Raw genomic sequence first — 20215 nt, forward strand, 5'->3', positions numbered from 1 at the left:
CATTAGCTTCTTCAGATCCAGTATAGATGTTAAATTGAAATTTAATCATTTTGTTACTTTAATATAACTTTATTTTCATTTTATCCTTTTTCTTTATGGAATCATTTCCTTTTACCACATTTCCTTACAGTCTCTACTCCATTCTATCATTTACAATCTAATCAAATACACTAATTGGTCTTCAAGCTGATATCCAAATGTATTCTAAATACTAACTCAGCAGGATGAACATGGTCTATTTTTCATAAAACCTCCACCCACAGCATGATTAGTAGAGCTACTTCGATATTATGCATCATTTTAGCTAGAGCCCACTGAAAAGCAATAGCATGCAGAAATAGTGAATGGATGATGACGAATTAGACCTGGTATTTTGAATCTCAAAGGGTATAGGTTAAAGAGTTCTGAAAAAATTTTCCTGGGGCCAATATCTACTAGAAAAAGTAAACAAGTAAAAATCAAGAAACAGAAGCAACAATTAAAAATCATCATTATCGGTGTAAGTAAATGTTTCCTCTGAAAGATATTAGGGGCATAACAATTTCTAAGTGTGTTGACCTAGACCTCAGAATTAACTATAACAATCTGCATATTTTAAAATAGGGAAAAATAAGCAATTTAAGTTTCTGTGTTGTATCTAAGGATCTATTTCTTCTTAAAGTTAAGAGGGAGAGCCAGGAGAGTGGGTGTTCTTCATGGTGGCTTTTTTAGGATAAGTAACTTCCACAATAGGAGAAGACTGGATATTCTTTTAATCCGTGTTATGCTTTCTCCAGTCTTCCTCTGCTCCTGGCTTATATGTTTTATTTTGAGATATCTGTCATCTCTATAGCAAATGTTCAGGTCTACTCAAGTTTGCATTGCTTGTAGCTAATTCCAAAGAGCAGAGCTTATTTTTCATATCTGATGGGAGGTAAATATACAAATATGCTTTTGAATCACCCAGAAATGTGGAAAGCAAATAGATGTTGTCCATTATTTTATTCTGGTTTTGTAACACCAGTATCACAAATGCTCATTTTCAATTAGGTTTTCTATTCCACACAATTGGCCAAAGCCTAGAGTTCTCAGAAATCAATAGAATTCATCTAGCCTTGGAAAAGTTTCTTGGTAATTCTGGCCCCTACAAAATCAATGTCTTTCTCTCTTTCTTCATTAAATTTAATGACAATTTGTAGGGAAGCAAAATCAGATCTAATAATCTTGAATAGCACTTTATTATTCAGTTATGGCAACTTTAGAATGTATAAGCAGGACAAGACATTAGAATTCATTATATGCAAATACAATCTAAACATATTGCTAGATTAAAAAATAAATGATCTATGCATGATGATATTGAACAACATTATATTAAAAATTCAGTAAGTTGAATATGAAACACATGTTTAAAAAAGCAGCATAATGCATGAAAAGTTGCCAGGAAATGCATTTAAGATGTTCTAAGTTCATTTTACTTTGCTAGTCTTACCCTCCTGTGCATACTGTACAATGCATGGCGTGGAAAAATGTTATTAGCTGTGTCCTACACTCAGTTGACTAAAAGGTTCCCACTGCTTTCTTCAACTGCTATGCTTCATTTTACTGACAACCTCCATCTATCTTCCTGGCAAGTACCAAATCCTGCCGATTACATGATGTAGCTGGAGGAGCTCACACTAAGCAGCCCTTGTCTTGGAAGCTTAATTAAAAACTGCAATTTTAAGAAGACCTTTCTATGGTAAGTGAAATGACTATGCAAACGAGGTGTTATGCAATGCTTTGTTATTGTATCAGAGCATTCAACACAGTTGTCTTCATTAGGTACTTAGGGATTATAATCATTCATCATCAATGTTTAGGAATATCTGTAAGAAAAGCTTGTACTTGATAGCATCATTAGCAGAAAGAATTGCAGGTAAGTATCAGGTTTCTTAATTTCTATAAAGTGCCATTCAATTTTTCAGATTTCACATTCTGTATGTACGAATTGGCAACATTGTTTAAATAATTAAAATTCTAATAGGTGTGCTCTGCTTTTTTTTTTTGTTTGTTTTCGTTTTGTTTTGTCTGTTTTACTGTGATTTCATACAGTGGGATGTGTATGAGTGTGTGTCTTCATTTTTAAGATCCTCTAGGTGGTTTTGAACCAGACTTTGAATAAGGGCAGTGAACACTGGTCTGGGAATGGAAAGAAATATACTGTTGCTCCCAACACTTCTAGTAACTGGGACAAGCTACTTAACTTCTTTATTCCTCTCAATTAAGGTACAGATAAGAACATCTATATTATGTATCTCACAGGGTGGTTGTGGGAACACAATGAGGTGCTTTGAAATGTATTTTATAAAACATGACACTATGTCAAACTGGACTCATTTCTATCACCTACAAAATGAATATTCAACACATTTTTTTCCAGTTTAAATTGTTTGATTATTTCTTAATCAAATATTAATATCCAGCATGAATAAGGCTTTATTAAATGGGGGAGGGGTGCTTTTTAAAAGCTAGAAAATAAACTTCCTAAAAATAGCAATTTATGAAGAAGTTTTGACCGCTACCTAGAACTGTCCTAACAGGTTCAAACCCAGGCAGACATGCATGTATTCTTACCTGTCTTCTTTTATTCTTGCCAGCAAAGGCTCCAGCCATCCTAAGGTGCATTCACAGTGTGCATCGAGAAAAGTTATGACCTGCCCTTTTGAAGCAGCTGCTCCTCGAAGGCGGGCACGTATTAACCCAGAACGTTCTTCCATTCTAATAATTTTTACCGGCACCTCTAAATTTTTCACATAATTCTCTAATGTCAACTTGAGAAAATCTGTAATGCGCAATAAGAATTGATAAAGTTTTTAAACTATTTTAAGACATAGAGACACTCCTGCCCAGATGGAATTCAACACATAGAAATGGTAGCCAGCTCCTATCAACATTATTTGGGATTAGGTGAAATAAATATATAGGGATTTTATCAGTAGTTTAATATATATTTCACGATAACTCTATCAACTTGACTGGCAAAGATAAGGATATAATAGGAAGTTAATATACCAGACTCTAATTTAGAAATTGGGCCACAAGAGCACAAATGAAGACTTATTTATAAGTTATGTTGCTTTTACTGGAACACACACACACACACACACACACACACAGAGAGATAAATGTCCTCGAAGTCGTATTAATGCTCAATCATATAATCATTTAAGTTGGAAAAAAATAAACACTTTTAAAAATCACTTCGGCTGATTTCTTAGGTTAGTACAGACCAAATGGAATCATGAAAGAAACTGAAAGAATTAGTTTCATATTCCTGGAATTGGCATTAACCAGGTATATTGATGAAAATCTGATAGGTGATTTCAGGGCTAGTATAATTATAAGGAAAATACAGATCATTGGCTGGCTATCTTTTCGACCATAATAAAGAGTTCTGATTAAAAAATATATATAGTGGGAAAAATATTTATACCTCTTTCACTAGCATCATCTACCAAGATGACTTCAGAGAGCAGATAACGTGGGGAACGATTTATAACACTATAAACAGTTCTAAGGAGAGTGCTCCAAGCTTCATTGTGAAACACAATGACTACGCTTGTGTTTGGAAGTTCATCAGCGTAGACCTTTGTCTTGCATCTGGAAAAGAAAGAAGAGACACATGCTAATAAATTAATTTTTCATTCTGATCATTGTAATAAAAAATATCCCTGGTAACACAACTTTATACTTGAATGCCCCTTACTAAGGAAACATTTTATGATTATGTAAAATAATTTTCCTTTTAATAAATGTTGTAATTATGTGGCATTTTGAAAATTAAATAGGCATAATTACTAATATTTTATTTTAATTCCCTTTTTTAAATATTTTATTTATTTATTCATGAGACACACAGAGAGAGGCAGAGACACAGGCAGAGGAAGAGCAGGCTCCTTACAGGGAGCCCGATGTGGGATTCGATCCCAGGACTCCAGAGTCACGTCCTGAGCCGGAGGCAGACACTCAAACGCTGAGCCACCCAGGTGTCCCTTATTTTAATTCCTGTAGGGAACAAAGCAGCATGATCTCCACAAGTGTAAGAAAGCCAAAATAACATTCCAAGACTATCAGTAGAAGACCAGGGTACAACAGGGACATAAGAATTCATTTAGTGTATATAACTTAATTCCTTGTTTAGAAAAAAAATAGTATAACTCAAAAAGTCTTAAGAACATGAAAAGACGTGTTCACAGGGTTTTGAAGCATGTAAAACTGAGATTATTTTTCTATTCTAAAATCTAGTCGTGTGTTTTCCATTCTGTTTGAATATGCTATAAACCATGTCTATTTTGAAGGAAGAGTTTAGGGGCTAGGATTTACTTTGCAGATTGGAGGTCAAGAAAGGGTGAAGGCTACCAGCACTTCCCAAACTCTGATGTGCATAGGAATCACCTAGAGATTTGTTAAAATGCAGATTCAGGTTTAGTCAGTCTGAGGTGAACCCTGAGAGCTGCATTTTCAAGAAAAAACTTTTAGGTGAAACAGATGGTACCAGTTGCACAGAGCCCACAATAATTCTCATTACTTTTAGAAATTGATGTTTTGAGAAAAAACTTAGTTTTGCTTATAAATCCAAAGAAGTCCAGATTTTACTTTTCAAGAAATCAAATTAAAAAGGTACATTTGGATAAATGATATATGTAGTGTCCTAGGTGATCATCTCAAGTTTAACAGGCGGATGGTCTTCATCCCCAACAACTTGTCAACATTCAGATATTTAAATCATGTAATTATAAAATTTTATTTTTTTATTTTTTATTTATTTATTTTTTTTTATGATAGTCACACAGAATGAGAGAGAGAGGCAGAGACATAGGCAGAGGGAGAAGCAGGCTCCATGCACCGGGAGCCCGACGTGGGATTCGATCCCGGGTCTCCAGGATCGTGCCCTGGGCCAAAGGCAGGCGCTAAACCGCTGCGCCACCCAGGGATCCCCTAATTATAAAATTTTAGAGAAAAAAAATGTCATTGGGTATCTGGAACAGGAATAGAAGTTTATTCACCTTAGGTTATTGTTTCATATAAAATGTTCTAAAGGACTAGAGAATTAACTCCATAAAATAAAATGAACTAGATACTTGCTACCACTCATGAATGATCTAATGCATGACACAAAATAAGTATTAAAATTAGTCTTCTTCATAGGTGAGTGAAAAAATTCAATAAAATGTGGGGCATAAGGGTATAAAATTAAACAAATACTGATTGTATGCCTATTGAAACATTAATCATCTTTTAAAACAGTCTAAACTATCATCTACTTAGTGAAATCTACAATATAGTCAGGCAAGAAGGTACTGTACCTGAACTACGACATTTTTTCTGTATATATTTATTTGAAAAGCATTCATTAATTATTCACATTATAAAACATATTGTGTATATAGGAAAATCAAAATTTACTGAGAAAAAGTTCTTTGATTCACAGCCATCTTCTCCCATTCTAGTGGCAAGATTCAAACGGGTTCTTATATGCCTCATCAGCATGTGACTTAGGCATCCAAACAGTTTATTACCAAATGGACTCGGCCACCTTCGTGAATCAGACATGTTCTCACCATGATTTTCCTCAAACCTTCATTCTTCTGCCTCAACAAAACAGCATACTGAGCAAAAAGTATGATAAAGACCATCATGATTATTATCAATAAAGAAATAAAACTGGAAAATCAGGCTGAAAGCATCCAACAGTCAACAATTACTGGCTTAACCCAAGGATATAAGGGCTTACCAGTATCGCTGGAAAAAAAGTGATTTATATTTTTTTTGTATGTTATGTATGTATGTATGTATGTTTATGTTTTGTATTCTAAATGCCAATAAAGAAAAAAAATGAATGAGATATTTAGATTTTTTTAAGTCTTTCATTTATTTAAAAGCTGATGTTTAAGGCAAAACAAGTTAACTGGAAGGCAGTAAACACAGAGGGTGATTTGAAGCAATGTGGATGGCTTTGATGGAAACCAGCCAGGTCTTGGTCTCAGGAGTTGAATATGGGGGGAACCTTGGAATTCCATGGGTCCATCCCTTATGTTTTTTTTTTTTCTTTCCTTCAAGGATACTTTTTAAAATTTTATTTGAATGTAATTAATCAACATATAATGTATTATTGGTTTCAGAGGTAGAAGTCAGTGATTACACCCAGTGCTCATCACATCACTCCCTCCTTAACGTCCATCACCCAGTTACCACACCTCCACACACCCCTCCTCTCCAAGGACACTCAGTTCGTTCCCTATGATTAAGGGCCTCAATGGTTTGTCTCCCTCTCTGATTTTGTCTCATTTTATTTTTTCTTCTCTTCCCCTATGAGCAAAATAAATCAATCAAAGAAAGATAATTATTATATGATCTCATTCATACGTGGAATTTAAGAAACAAAACAGAGGATCATACGGGTAGATAAACTTTTTAAAATACCAAACTAAAAGCAATATTCAAATCCAGCTTCGTAAAATACATCTATCATGCTTTGTTTTTGTTAAAAAATCTACTCACAAATGTTAATTTTATATTCAATGTATATGACAATAGATAATGAACTAATTTACTATTAATGCAACTATTATGTTTAGAGAAAATTTCCGCTGTGTCATTATTTAATGTAGCATAAAAATAAAATGTGGTTAATATGTTTATTAATTCTTCCTTTTCTTCCTATGTAAACAATTATTTAGCACAGAAAACTTTGTATGATCATAAAATAATTTCTAGAATAATATCAATTATTTTCAATGTCAGTTTATCCTCCTATCTGCAGTTCATAGAGGCTTATGAACAGGAGTTATTTCCATGGTTTCTAATGGGGTTGTGATACACTGTACTTTTACCATTTTCTGTATTTCATCACATCTACTGTTTCACCTGTAGTAAGATCATCATCTTATGTATTACTAGGAAAGGAAAAAGTGTCAAATAAATCATAGTATATGCTTTCTTATCACTAGAGTCTATTTGATACCTAGATAGAGCTTATGGAACAAGCCTTTAAATTTACTTGGACATAGATTTCTATCAATATTGTCATGCTTGTTTATAAATCAGTCACATCAGCTTTATGTTGCTTTGAAGTTTCTTTCATCTATTCTAAGAGGCTTTTTCTAGCTTTAGGTTGCATTGCTTAACATCTGAGAGGCATACACTAAGCACACATCTCAGTAACAAAATATAAAATGGCTTCATCTTCTTGTGGGCATCTTCCTTCATACTATAAAGTTATGCTTTTCAAATTTTAAGGGGCAAAGAAATTATATGGGCACCTTGATAAAATGCAGATTCTGATTCGGTAGATTTGGGATGGGCCCAAGATATTGCATTCTTTTTTTTTTTTTTTTTTAGGGGGCACAGAAGAAGAGAGAATCTTATGCAGGCTCCATGCCCAGAGCGGAGCTGGACTTAGGATGGACCTCACAACCCTGAGATCTTGACCTGAGCGGAAATCAAGAGTTGTATGATTATCAACTAGCGCAGGTGCCTCAAGATTCTGCATTTCTTTTTTTTTTTCTTTCTTTTTTTTTAAATCATCACTCCTAGTTTCTTTTTTTTTTTTAAGATTATTTATTTATTTATTCATTGAGATACAGAAAGAGAGAGAGGCAGAGACACAGGCAGAGGGAGAAGCAGGCTCCATGCAGAGGGCCTGATGTGGGACTTGATCCAGGGTCTCCAGGATCATTCCCTGGGCTGAAGGCGGTGCTAAACCACTGCACCACCGGGGCTGCCCAAGATTCTGCATTTCTTTTTTTTTTTTAATTTTTTTTTTTAATTTAGATTCTGCATTTCTAATGAGATCTCTGGTGATATTGTTGCCTGGTTGACATGATAAGAAATAAGGCTATATAAATCAGTCAGCTGTTGATTAGCAAGAAAATATAGAGTTGTGGTCACTGCCCCAACAATGAACATTTGCTTCCTCTTAGGAAATTTAACACTTGTCACTGTTTCCTTGCCTTTCTTTTCATGCAATAACTTTTTGTTCCAATATTGAATCAGACTGTAACTTCTCTGAGGGAATGTTGAATGACAATTAACTCTGCACCTGTAGTATAAACAGTGTAGTTAATAACTTAGGTGAAGCAGGACTATGTGAACAGTCATGACCACATTCACACAAGCTTAGGAAATACGGCTTCTATAACAACTGCCAGCTGGTTGACAACGATTCTAACTAACCATCGACTGTAAAACTCATCCTGATTTCAGACGTGTAAAACTAAAAGGGTGCATCTTAGAACAGGTGAATAATGGGATCCCTCGGTGGCGCAGCTGTTTAGCGCCTGCCTTTGGCCCAGGGCGCGATCCTGGAGGCCCAGGATCGAATCCCACGTCGGGCTCCCGGTGCATGGAGCCTGCTTCTCCCTCTGCCTATGTCTCTGCCTCTCTCTCTCTCTGTGTGACTATCATAAATAAATAAAAATTAAAAAAAAGACAATATTTAAAAAAAAAGAACAGGTGAATAAAATAGAATAATTGTAATGATTATTACAATAATTACAACAACAGGTGAATAGAATAATTTCTTGTTTAGCCAAGAAAGAGTACTAAATGGGTTATTTAGGTTTAGTTTTCTTTTTTTTTTTAAGATTTTATTTATTTATTCATAGACACAGAGAGAGAGGCAGAGACACAGACAGAGGGAGAAGCAGGCTCCATGCAGGGAGCCCAATGCGGGACTCGATCCTGGGTCTCCAGGATCACACCCCAAGCTACAAGCTGCGCCAAACCACTGCGCCACCAGGGCTGCTCAGGTTTTAGTTTTCTGTGTGTGTGTGTGTGTGTGTGTGTGTGTGTGTGTGTGTGTGTGTTTTAAAGACCTTTAGGTATCTAAGTTGTCAGAGCTTTCAACTCACTGTTTTTTTAAAAAATAATTAAAAACAAAACAAAAACAAGAGGGCTATGTGATGGAAGTGGGATGAGTACTTAGATTGAACCTCTCTAAAAACCTTTTCTTCTGACAGATGGCAAACAACTTCTTTGTGATATTGCAAGAATTATTTCACACTGTCCACCTCAGCTTTTTTATCTTTTACATAGTAAGAATAAAGTAGGTAATCTGAAATGTGTAGTAGACATTGCTTGGTCTGCAGAAGGAAGCTCAAAATCCCCAAATGGTAGATTTGGAAACAGCTTTCAAACTTAACTAATACAAATGTTCATTTTACAGAGTGCAAGTCTCAAGTCACAGAACTGGTTCAGTATTCTGCATAATAAAGTAATAAATAATATTAATATATTTTATTCCTTAATCATATTAGCAACAGTGGTGATTTATTTCCCACACTATATGCTACATCAAATGTTTTAAATGATATTATTGTTGTCTGGAATATTAGAAAAAAATTTGAATTTAAAAATATGCCTTAATCTTACATTCAAATATATATCTTTAAAACAAATAGAGAAATAGCTATTCCCCTGGAATCATTTGATTAAAACAAAGCACAGAAAACAGCTTTCATTGAAATTATGTACATATAGACCAAATAAGCTTTTAGCAATCTGTCCTATGAAGATACTATTATTCTTTTATGTAAACATCTAAATGGGATTGGCAAAAGTTAACATTATTGTGGGAACACAATGCATATGTAATTAACTTGGAGAGTAAAAGTGGCAGACTGCAATAGCAATTTTCATCAATTTGAAGGGAATATTTGATGCCCACTACTCAAACTAAGGTCCTGAAATCTGGTATTCTAGTAAAATCATAAGCTTTATTATAATAGCATTTCATATTTATACTATATTATGACATGCCAAATCTATAATACTTGAAAGGAAGTGAAAGTTTATTTCTTTTTAATTCTGTAATAATATATCTATGACTCTTCATCTTGGCTGCATATTGGAATAATCCCATGAGCTGGAAAAAAATACTGATGTGTGGATTTCAACCACAGAGTTTCTGACTTAAGGTGTCTAGGGTGTGGCCAAGTGCAATGGGATTTAAAAAAAGATCTCTGTTGGGAATTTGAATGTGCGGCCAAAGCTGGAAAAAGTTGTTTAAAGTTCTTTAACAGAAACGTTGGCTTTAAATACACATATATGTGTGTATGCATATATATATACATCTATCAGTGCACACGTGTGTGTGTATAAAACCTTTTTGCTTGCATCAACACTTTAAAATAAGATGCTTAAGGTTAATACATCTCTTTTTGCAGTTATATCAGGTGAAATTAATAAAGTGCATTTTCCTATAATTGTAAGCACTGGAGTCAGAAAGTCTTCAATTCCTTTACAATATTTTCTGTCATCTGAAAGTACACTAATGTCATCCAGTCTTCTCTGTATCTGCTGTTGATTTATAAATATATGAGAAATAAACCCAGCTGCTCTTATTTAGAGAGAATATGGGGGTAGAATTTCCAATGTCTGGAACATGGAAATACACTGAGATAGCATACCTATTTACCATCTTTCCCCTCGGCTGTGCACACATTATAGGAACATAGACTGTTACAATTTGATTTTATCCTTTTCAAAACCATATTGATGTTTTCAGATAAGTTACTGAACACAATATGCCACATCAAAGAAAGAAAAATTGACTATAAGATGAGAATGTGAAATCACAAAGGATCCATAATTACACAGTGGTTTAGTTAGACACAATCCATTTAGGACTACAAAGACTGTCAACATTGTAGTTTGCATGACTTGTTGAATTGCTGCTCAGTGAGTCAGTGGTTACATTTTACTGCCTCAATCAAGAAGATTAATAATAGTAATTAAAAATAAAGACTTACAATGCAAGTCCTCTATATACTTCTTATGTTTTAATAGCTATGGGAATTGCCTTGAACCTTGCAGAATTATGTGTGGTTTCTTTGTTTCACAACCATTAAAATTCATATTCACAGAGGGAAATTTCATCTTTTGCCAATGCATCCATGCAAAGAAAACTCGGGCAACAGCAAAGTGATTCTTTCATAATAACTGAACAGCTTGGGGCCTCAAGTAAAATGAAGCACTTAATTTTGCATGGGTTTCTATATGTTGATTTATATATTATGTTGCCTTCAACAATATTGACTAATTGTTTTTAAAATTTATATGTCCCAAGCACCTTTATTTTAAAACCCAGTTGGACCCTGTACTGATTTTTGGCCTATTTGCTATCAGTTCTACTTCTTGTACCTTCTGTTCCCTTTTAAGTATTTGGAAGGGTGAAATGGGAGGGTGGCTGGGCTAGAAGCACTTCCAAAAATCCCTTGCTTGTTGCCTTCTGCTTGAAATACATCATAAGGAGACACCTGGGTGGCTCAGGGGTTAAGCGCCTGCCTTCAGTCCAGGATGTGATCCTGGAGACCCCGGATCGAGTCCCACGTCAGGCTCCCTGCATGGAGCCTGCTTTTCTCTCTGCCTATGTCTCTGTCTCTCTCTGTGTGTGTCTCTCATGAATAAATAAATAACATCTTAAAAAAATAAATGCATCATAAGGATCTCAAGTAGGAGAGTGCCATACTGTAGGAAACAGGAACAGAAAACCAGGGAATTTCTTTCTACATCCCCCACTAATCTCAGAGACTGCACAGCCCCATTCTTCAGCCTTGTACCTCGGGTATGCCTCAATCTTTTTGACATATGCTTTTTCACAATATAGCTACCTAATTCAATAGGCAAGGGGATTCTTCAAAAGAAGGAAGGTTAATATTATTTTTCTCTGCCTTTTCAGAATTTAGTATTCTGCATATCACAAAATACATTTAATAAGGGGTTGATGCATGGAATCTTCACAATGAGGCAGGCTACGTATGAATTATCAGATCAACTTCTTGATCATAGCTCTGTATTGTTATTGTCTGAACTAGAGGTGTAGAAATACCAGCTTTCCTTTTTATCCTTCTTCTTCTTCTTCTTCTTTTTTTTTTGTATCATCAGTTGGTTTTGTCTTTCCAGCTTCTAGAGTCGGGCAATTAAACGAGCTGAGGATAGGGAGGTGAAAGAGTATAAGGTCTGTGAGTCTGTGTATTATAACGCAGCCCCCTCTAACATAGGTAACATCATTCCTATTTGGCATTTAGAGCAAGCTCTGTCCCTGGAAACCTATGTTGGCCTCCCTGTCCTGCCATATAGGATCCGTGAGCAAACTCATTAAATTTTGGTTTTGTCATCAACTAAATAGAAGGAAGACTCCTGTTATTTCCATATTGCAGAACTTTTACAGAAAACAAATGAGACTATACAGGGATTATGTGAATGTAATTTATTATTATGCTATTTCTTACATTACGAAGCACTGTACAGAACATTGCAGATAAAGCCTATGATTATTTGGGTCAGCTTTGCTGCTGACAGGCTTCTGCACATTGCCGTGTTCTAGTAACTTGTCTTTTGTCCTCAGTTCTTGTGCCATTTTGACCTCACTCCTGGGTCTGGTGTCTGGACGTCATGGCAGGAGAGCTGCTTTACTAGTTTGTCTAGCATAGTCGTGTGGAAAGCAGGTCCCGCCTCTTTCTCTTCCAGTCCTTCTAAATCATTTATTGCCCTAATCTTACATTTCTCCGGCTGCCTGTGGCTGCCTGCCAGTAAACCTTCCTGCTTACTTCCCTTCATCTCTGCTTATTATTTTCTGCTGGAGAAAACTCCCAGGGCCATGCTCTGTCTGCCTGCTGAGACCTCCGCTTCCTGCCTGCTCTCGAATATCTGTGAGCTCACTATCTAGCACCTGGCTCCCCCCTACTAGCCCACGACTAGCTTTACCCTGTGGGTTAGTCCAATTATCAAACATTGCATTTTCAGCCAGGGGGAGGCCATCTCCTCCAGCAGTCAAGCCCTGATGTAAGAAACATCAGAATAAGATAACCAATACTGAGTGATAAACATTTTTTAAACTCTTAATCACACAGAAGACATCTGAGTATATTGCTTCATTCTCATTTGACCCTGAGAACTGAAACCTCCTGCAACCACATAGGTTAACTATCAGAATTATGACAAGGCTATAAACTCATAAATAGCCTTACTGCATGCTACAAGAACTTCCAGAAAATAAATGGATTCAAACAATAAACTGCTCAAACGATCCCCTTCTAGCGATAGGTGGAGAATAGGTTGCTCAACTGTCTTCTCAAGATGATATAGAACTTAACGAGGCAAACTGCTTATCAATTGACTTTGTTTTCCTCATTATGTCCACCGATCCTAAAGTATTATATCACATACTTGACCAGTCTCAGAAAGATTCCTGCATTGAAAGATCAGTCTTAAACCACTTAAGTCCAGACCTCTCAATCTCTATAAATATCTACCTTAGCCTCCTCCATGCAAGACTCCTAGGACTCTATGCCAATGTGGTCGTTATTGTGGTGGCCTTTTATAGAGTCAGCAATTGATAATCCTTATAACATTCCTTATGAATTAGTTATATTGTTACTCCCATTTGATAGTAAGTCAAGAATCTAGTGTTCAGATGAGTTCAGTACAATAGTCTCTTCTTACCATTGGAAGACACCTTTCCGACCTTTTCAGTGGATGACCGAAGCCATGATAAAACCGCACCCCATATATGCTATGTTTTTCCCATACATGTATACTCATGATAAAGTTTATAAAATGGGCACAGTAAGAAATTGACAGCAATAACCAATAATAAAATTGAAAAATTGTAACTATATATTGTAATAAAAGTTATATGAATGTGGGCTCTTTCTCTCAAAATATGGTATTGTACTATATTCACCTTTCTTGTGATGATGTGAGATAATAAAATACCTACATGATGAGGTGAACTGATGGGAATGACACAGGTACCATGACCTAGTGTTAGGCTGCTATTGACCTTCTGATGATAGGTCAGAGGGAGGATTATTTGCTTTGGTAATTTAAACTCAGCCTCAGGTGCACAAAGCTAAACTATGGATATAGAAGACTATCATTTGTTTCTAAGTGATAGAACTGGGATTCAAACTCTGGAACTCTGACTATTCTATGTTTTCACAATAAAATAAGGCCTTTCCCCCTTAGGGAGGAAACTGCCTTTGTTAAGCAGAATTCTGTGATAAGGCGCCAAGGGAAGCAGGTATGAGCCTGAAGGTATGCATTCCCAGGATACAAAGGAAATCAAAACTACTGGAGCTAAACTAGATTGGAGAAGCCTTTGCTTCCCTCCAGGAGACTGGAGATTGAGGCAGAAAACAGTAAGGAAAGGAGTGAAAAGAGGCTAGGGAGAGGAGATAGCAAGTAAAATAATGAGAAGCTAAAGAGTCCAGTAGCCTTTAAAGTGATGTATACCTTTTTTTTTTTTTTAAGATTTTATTTGATATATTTATTCATGAGAGACACAGAGAGAGGCAGAGACTCAGGAAGACGCAGGTCCCCTGCAGGGAGCCCAACTTGGGACTCCATCCCCGGAACCCGGGATCACGCCCTGGGCTGAAGGCAGATGCTCAACCGCTGAGCCGCTCAGGTGTCCCATGATGTGACATCCTGAGTACATTTTTGTTGTGCCCAAGATCGCGAATCCAAGGAACCACTGAGGAGCCGACACTGATGCAAGCACACGAGGGTTTATTAGCAAGCTGGAGCTTGGGCCCAGGTGCACCCGACCCAGCGGAGCAGGGGCTTGGACCCCCAGGGGGTTTACAGCAGGGTTTTATGGGCTGATTAGGGGACCTCCAGGAGGGGGGGAGGAATTTCTCAAGTTCTGTTTACATTCTGATATGGGGCTTTCTATCAGGGAAAGCTCTGTTGTCTTTCTGATATGGGATTCCCTGCCAAGGACATTGAGGACATTCTGCAGTTTTTCCCATAAAGTTCAGCTCTTATTCCCAGGGGCCTAAGATGGCTGTAGTTGTGCTAATGCTAAACTTTAGGTGGGATGGCCTTGATTTTTCTCGGCCTCCACAATTTTATTTACTTTTATTTTTTAAAAAGATTTGTTTGTTTATTTTAGAAAGAGAGAAAGAGAGGGAGAGAGAGGAAGAGAGAGAATCTCAAGTAGACTCCCCTGAGCCAGCAGCCCGGCACATTGCTCAATCTCAGGACCACTGTGAAACCAAGAGCAGGATGCTCAACTGACTGAGCCACCCAGGTGGCCCTGGAAGACATTTTAAAGGTGAATTATATCTAAAGCCCATATTTGACTACAGTGTTGTAATGTAACCCATCCTCCTCTCCTGTTGTCCATTACATGCACCCTACTCATAAATGTACTGAATTAGTGGTTATGTGACCACGTCTCTATGTTGAGGAAGAAGCCCTGTTTAGTATCTGGATTGTGCTGTGAGGAATAGAGAAGTCCTCATAAAAATAATCACAAAAGAGTGATTACCACCAAGGAACTGAGTAAATATCAGAAAGGGTTCTGGACTTCCACAGATTATTCTTTTGGGGTTTAAACTGACCTGACCTTGACTTTAACAGATTAGGTACACTCAGTTGAATCCGGTTTATATTAAAAACAAAAACACAAAACTTTATAGTAGATCTAATTTTTAACAAATAAATGGCAATTATAAACTCCTGTTGGAGTTACTCACATGATGCCAATAGTTATTTATTTTTAAGACATAAATGTGATTATTGTACAAGGACGTTTTGTATCCTTTCTATTAGAGTGATGAATTCTCCTAAATTTTGGAAATCAACTATAATCCAACTCCATAGCTAAAAGTAAAAATAATATATTTGAGTAAATGCTGTGTGTAGCCTTGTGGTTTTGGAACATGAATTTATGATCCCGGGTCTCCAGGATCAGCCCTTTCTGTGACCTCTCAATATAACTCTTTCATGCTATTGAAAGTATTTTAACAACGAAAATAATTCAATGTTATTGAAAATGATAAATATAATTAAAGTGGCTTTCCAACAAAATTACTAATATTGCCATTTATAGGTTTAAGTCCTTATATTTATTAGTGAAAACAACACTAATTTTTATATCAGTTGGCTTGGATTCTGACTGAATTGAGCTTTGCTTGTGCCATCATTTATGTCAAGTCAACTTAACCTATGAACTTAAATACCCTGTGTTATATATATTCACAACTCATGCTTTCACTTCTCTGAGAAAATGGAACCACCACTCACCCAGGTTCAAAGCCAGACACTTTGATGTTGACATGACAGTGATGGTGACATTAGGAGTCCCCAAATCCTGAAGATTCCCTCCCCCTCAGTATCTTTCTTATGCTTGCTGCTATTGCGCCCTTTCCATAGACAATCACCTCTTCTTTCAGTTAACACATGGGGTCAATACAGTGCATTTATGGAACATTCTTGATCCCCAAAATATATCTTTCTCAATGCAGACCAAAATACAGATCCAAAAATCTACTCTTTTCTTCAAATGTTTGTGATAGCTCTTCATTGCCTAATGCTAAAATCTAAAGGGTCTTCTAGATCTGGCTCAGGCCACTTAATGTTACTTTCTCCTCTCACTATAGCATTTAACTCTTAGCAATATTGAACATCTCAAAGCTCCTTTAGGAGACAAATCTTTCCCATGCCTTTATATCTAGAATTCCTTCTATTTACTGAAGAAATTACACTTAGTGTTCAAGGTATGGCTCAAGTCATGCTTCATATTTTCCCCAGGGATATTCAATTGTTCACTGTCCTAAAATACTGGTACATTTTATACATTTATTCTCTTTTCCTTCTCATATAAATAAGTTATTAGGTTATTCAACACATTGAGGAAACGGAGTCACTGTGAATGTGTGGGAAATTCCCTACAATGTTGTAGCTACAGTTTTCAAGAAAAGACAAAAGATTCCCTGAAAGGACCCCTTTTGTCTTAGTTTTTTTTTTTTTTTTTTAGATTTTATTTATTTATTCATGAGAGAGACAGGGAGAGAGAGAGAGAGAGAGAGAGAGAGAGAGAGGCAGAGACACAGGCAGAGGGAGAAGCAGGCTCCATGCAGGGAGCCCGACATGGGACTCGATCCCGGGTCTCCAGGATCATGCCCTGGGCTGAAGGCAGCGTAAACCGCTGAGCCACCCTGCTGCCCCTATCTTAGTATTTTTCTAATGAGAATTTCTAGTTATAGAATTATTTGAAAATTAAAAAAAATTACTTATCAAATACTTGAGAATTTATATATATACTAAACTATATATTGGTTATAAATCATACATTCTTGAAAGATGGAATTACTGAGAATAAAAGAAATTTTCTTTTTTTTTCCAGAAATATTTATTTAAAAAAGAAATTTTCAATTGATCAAGCAAAGCTCTATATCCGGAGTAAACTGTGATAGATGATGTTTCAGAGTAAAAATCTGTGTCAAAAACAGCCAGGTGCTGGCAAGGGATGAAAGCGTCACCATGGGGTGCCTAGCAACAAGCAAAATGAAGACATACCAATAGAGAAATTGGTGATATTTGCAAGACTTAGTATCCAATAACAGGGACCAAATCTAGGGATGAATTCAGAAATAGAATATTGCAGTCCCTGAAATATCAGAGAAAGAAAAGAATTCACTTATGAAAAAACTGGGGTTCTGCTTTTATTAGATCAAGGGTATTGATACACAAGTTCAAAAAAAAAATACACTCCGTTCATGGACCAGGGTATTTATTACATGGAAATTAGATTTTAAGATCAAAATGGTAACTGAGACACACAGGATTAGGAAAGATGTAAAATGGACATGTTCAACTAGAATCAGGGCCGCAACCAACCTATCCTAACCATTGTGTCATTAGAAAAATATGCTCCTTCTGGAGAGTGGAGTCCTGCTACCAAATACATAAAAGCAAATAGGCCTCTGTGCCCAGAAAAAGGCCCTCCTTCTTCCAGCCCCTTGATAAGGCACACAGAATTATAAACAGAGTGTATACAGTCACTTTTTAGCTGCAGTGCACACAGTTGACAACTCTGTAAGGATGCCCTAAGCCTAGAAATCCTTTAATTATCTTGACTATGAAGACAATTAGTTCTGTTTCCAGAGGCACAACTGCATCTTTAGATTATGAATTTGGGATAGAATGAATAGTGAGGAGAAATTACAGAGGTAACTGTGCATTTTATTTGAATAGGGTCAAATTGAAGTGTCTACATCTATGAAGTCAAATATGTGATAATTTTTTGCTTTGGCTCAGAAAATGTTTTCACTTCTTTCTAGGTTCGCTTACTACAAAGGACTGTGTATATATATTCATCTACACCTGTATCTATAAATATACATACATACAAATCAACATAAATTGTATTTAATAATATTCAATAAAATTGAATATCATGGATGGATTTCTAATACTGAAGAAATGATGCAGGGAACTATATTTTGTTCCCTGGCATAGAATTTAAATACTCTGTTATATATATTCACAAAACTATTTTAAATCCATGAAAAGAACAAAATTAAAATCAAAGTCCCATGTGTGAAGTAAATGCAGAAATTAAAGCATAGAAACCAAATTGCATTACCTACTAAAATGGAATATTAAAAAATACCAAATAATTGCAGGGCTTAAATTCTGCTAAATTAAGTATCAATTAAAAGACTATATGCATCATGAATTTCTCTTCTTGGATATTTCTCCACACCTAGTTTTAAATAAGAAATAAGTATTTTTCCTTCACAAGATTTTTCATTGAGCACAGCCATTGTTACTAATGGCAGCAAGAGGACCATCATTTAGGGGGAAGGCAGATCTGTCTGATGTTTCCACATCATTAGATTCAGGTTCAGGGAACCATTTTGGATAAAGTTGCATCATTCTTAGTGCATCCCAGCATGAGGTCCATGATGCTGACATGTACCATTACCAGTGTTAACAAGGGTCACTTGAGTAGGTGGTACCTGTCAGGCTTCTTTAATGTACAGTACTTTCCTCATTATAATAACTTGTGAGAAGATAACTTGAGATTTTGTATATTTTTTGTTTTTATCAACATTTCACCTGTTATACTATCCATTGATGATTATTGCCTTTAATATATATCTTGTGCATGCATTTTTTCCATACATTTTAAACTGTATCCTGTGGTAAATTTCTAAAAGAATTGTTGATGCTAAATAAATAAATAAATAAACAAAAAAAAAATAAAAGAATTGTTGATGCAAAGGTAAATGAATATATAATTTTTATAGATATTAACAAATCTCTCAGTATAAAGGTTGTACCAATTTGCTTTCCCTTCATCAATGTTTCATAATTTTTGTTTTCCCATAGATTTGCAAACAGAATGTATTATCAAACTTAAATTTTCACCAGTCTGATAAATTAGAAAAGATATCTCAAAGTAGTTTTAACTTGCATTTTTCCAATTGGGAATGAAGTCTAATATTTTTCAGTATGTTTAATAGTCAACTTTGTATCTATGTGTGTGTTTGTGTGAGTGTGAGTGTGTGTCTGTATAAATATCTGTTCTAATTCTTTGTCCATTTTTCTATTGAAGGTTTTGTTTGTTTCTTTGCCTGTTTTGCTTTGCATCCCTCAAGTTTTCGGACCTTCATTCTACAGTGATATTAACCTTTTATCACTATTTTCTATTGTTTGGTATTTGTCCTTCCATTTTACTTATATTTTGCCATGCAAATTTTATTTTATGTATTCAAATGTTTCAAAATTTTCTTTTATTGTATGTGCATTATAGTTACAGATAGAGAGTATTCCCTTCACTCACGTTACAAAGTAATTGTTTTGTTTTGAATTTAGGTTGCCGGTTGATACGATACTTATTCTTTTGTATGGTGTGCAGCATGGATCTAATTATATCTTTTTCCAAATAACTAATCAGTTGTTTCAGCCTCACTTATTAGCACTAGTACAGTGATTTCAGACATCACTTTTGTCATATATTAAACTCCAATTTATTCTTATATTTATCTCCTATATTTTCTATTCATTTTTTTCTGTGTTCCCATGCCCCACTATCACACTATTTTACTTTTTTTAAAGATTTATTTATTTGAGAGAGAGGGAGAGAAGGAGAGAGACAGAGAGACAGAGAGACAGAGAGATTGAGTGGGGAGGGGGGGGCAGATGGAGAGAAGCTTCAAGCAGACTCCCCAATGAGCATGGAGCCCAAGGTGAGATTTGATCTCAAGACCTATGAGATCATGACCTGAACTGAAACCAAGAGTCAGATGCTTAACTAACTGAGCCACCCAGACACCCCCACATTATTTTACTCATAGAACTTTATACTATGTTTCAATATCTGGTAAGACTAGTTCTCTTTTGTAGCATTTTTCCTTTGCTTACCTAGTTATTCCAGCATGTTTATTCCCCATGT

The 20215-nt window shown here is 35.8% G+C and overlaps 1 protein-coding gene across 6 annotated transcripts in view; it reads right to left on the reverse strand.

Annotated features, from left to right (window-relative positions):
* GALNT13 (polypeptide N-acetylgalactosaminyltransferase 13) overlaps positions 1–20215 on the reverse strand; it is a 539320-nt gene that overhangs the window by 191789 nt on the left and 327316 nt on the right. For all 6 annotated transcript variants that reach the window (XM_055308339.1, XM_055308341.1, XM_055308340.1 and 3 more), the window contains 2 exons: positions 3455–3621; positions 2596–2803 (listed from right to left, as the gene is read on the reverse strand). In XM_055308339.1, the coding sequence (XP_055164314.1) occupies positions 2596–2803; positions 3455–3621 (375 nt within the window). The remainder of the gene's footprint in view (positions 1–2595; positions 2804–3454; positions 3622–20215) is intronic.

Source organism: Nyctereutes procyonoides, unplaced genomic scaffold (genome assembly GCF_905146905.1).
Source record: "Nyctereutes procyonoides isolate TBG_1078 unplaced genomic scaffold, NYPRO_anot_genome, whole genome shotgun sequence".
NCBI classification, from domain to species: domain Eukaryota; kingdom Metazoa; phylum Chordata; class Mammalia; order Carnivora; family Canidae; genus Nyctereutes; species Nyctereutes procyonoides.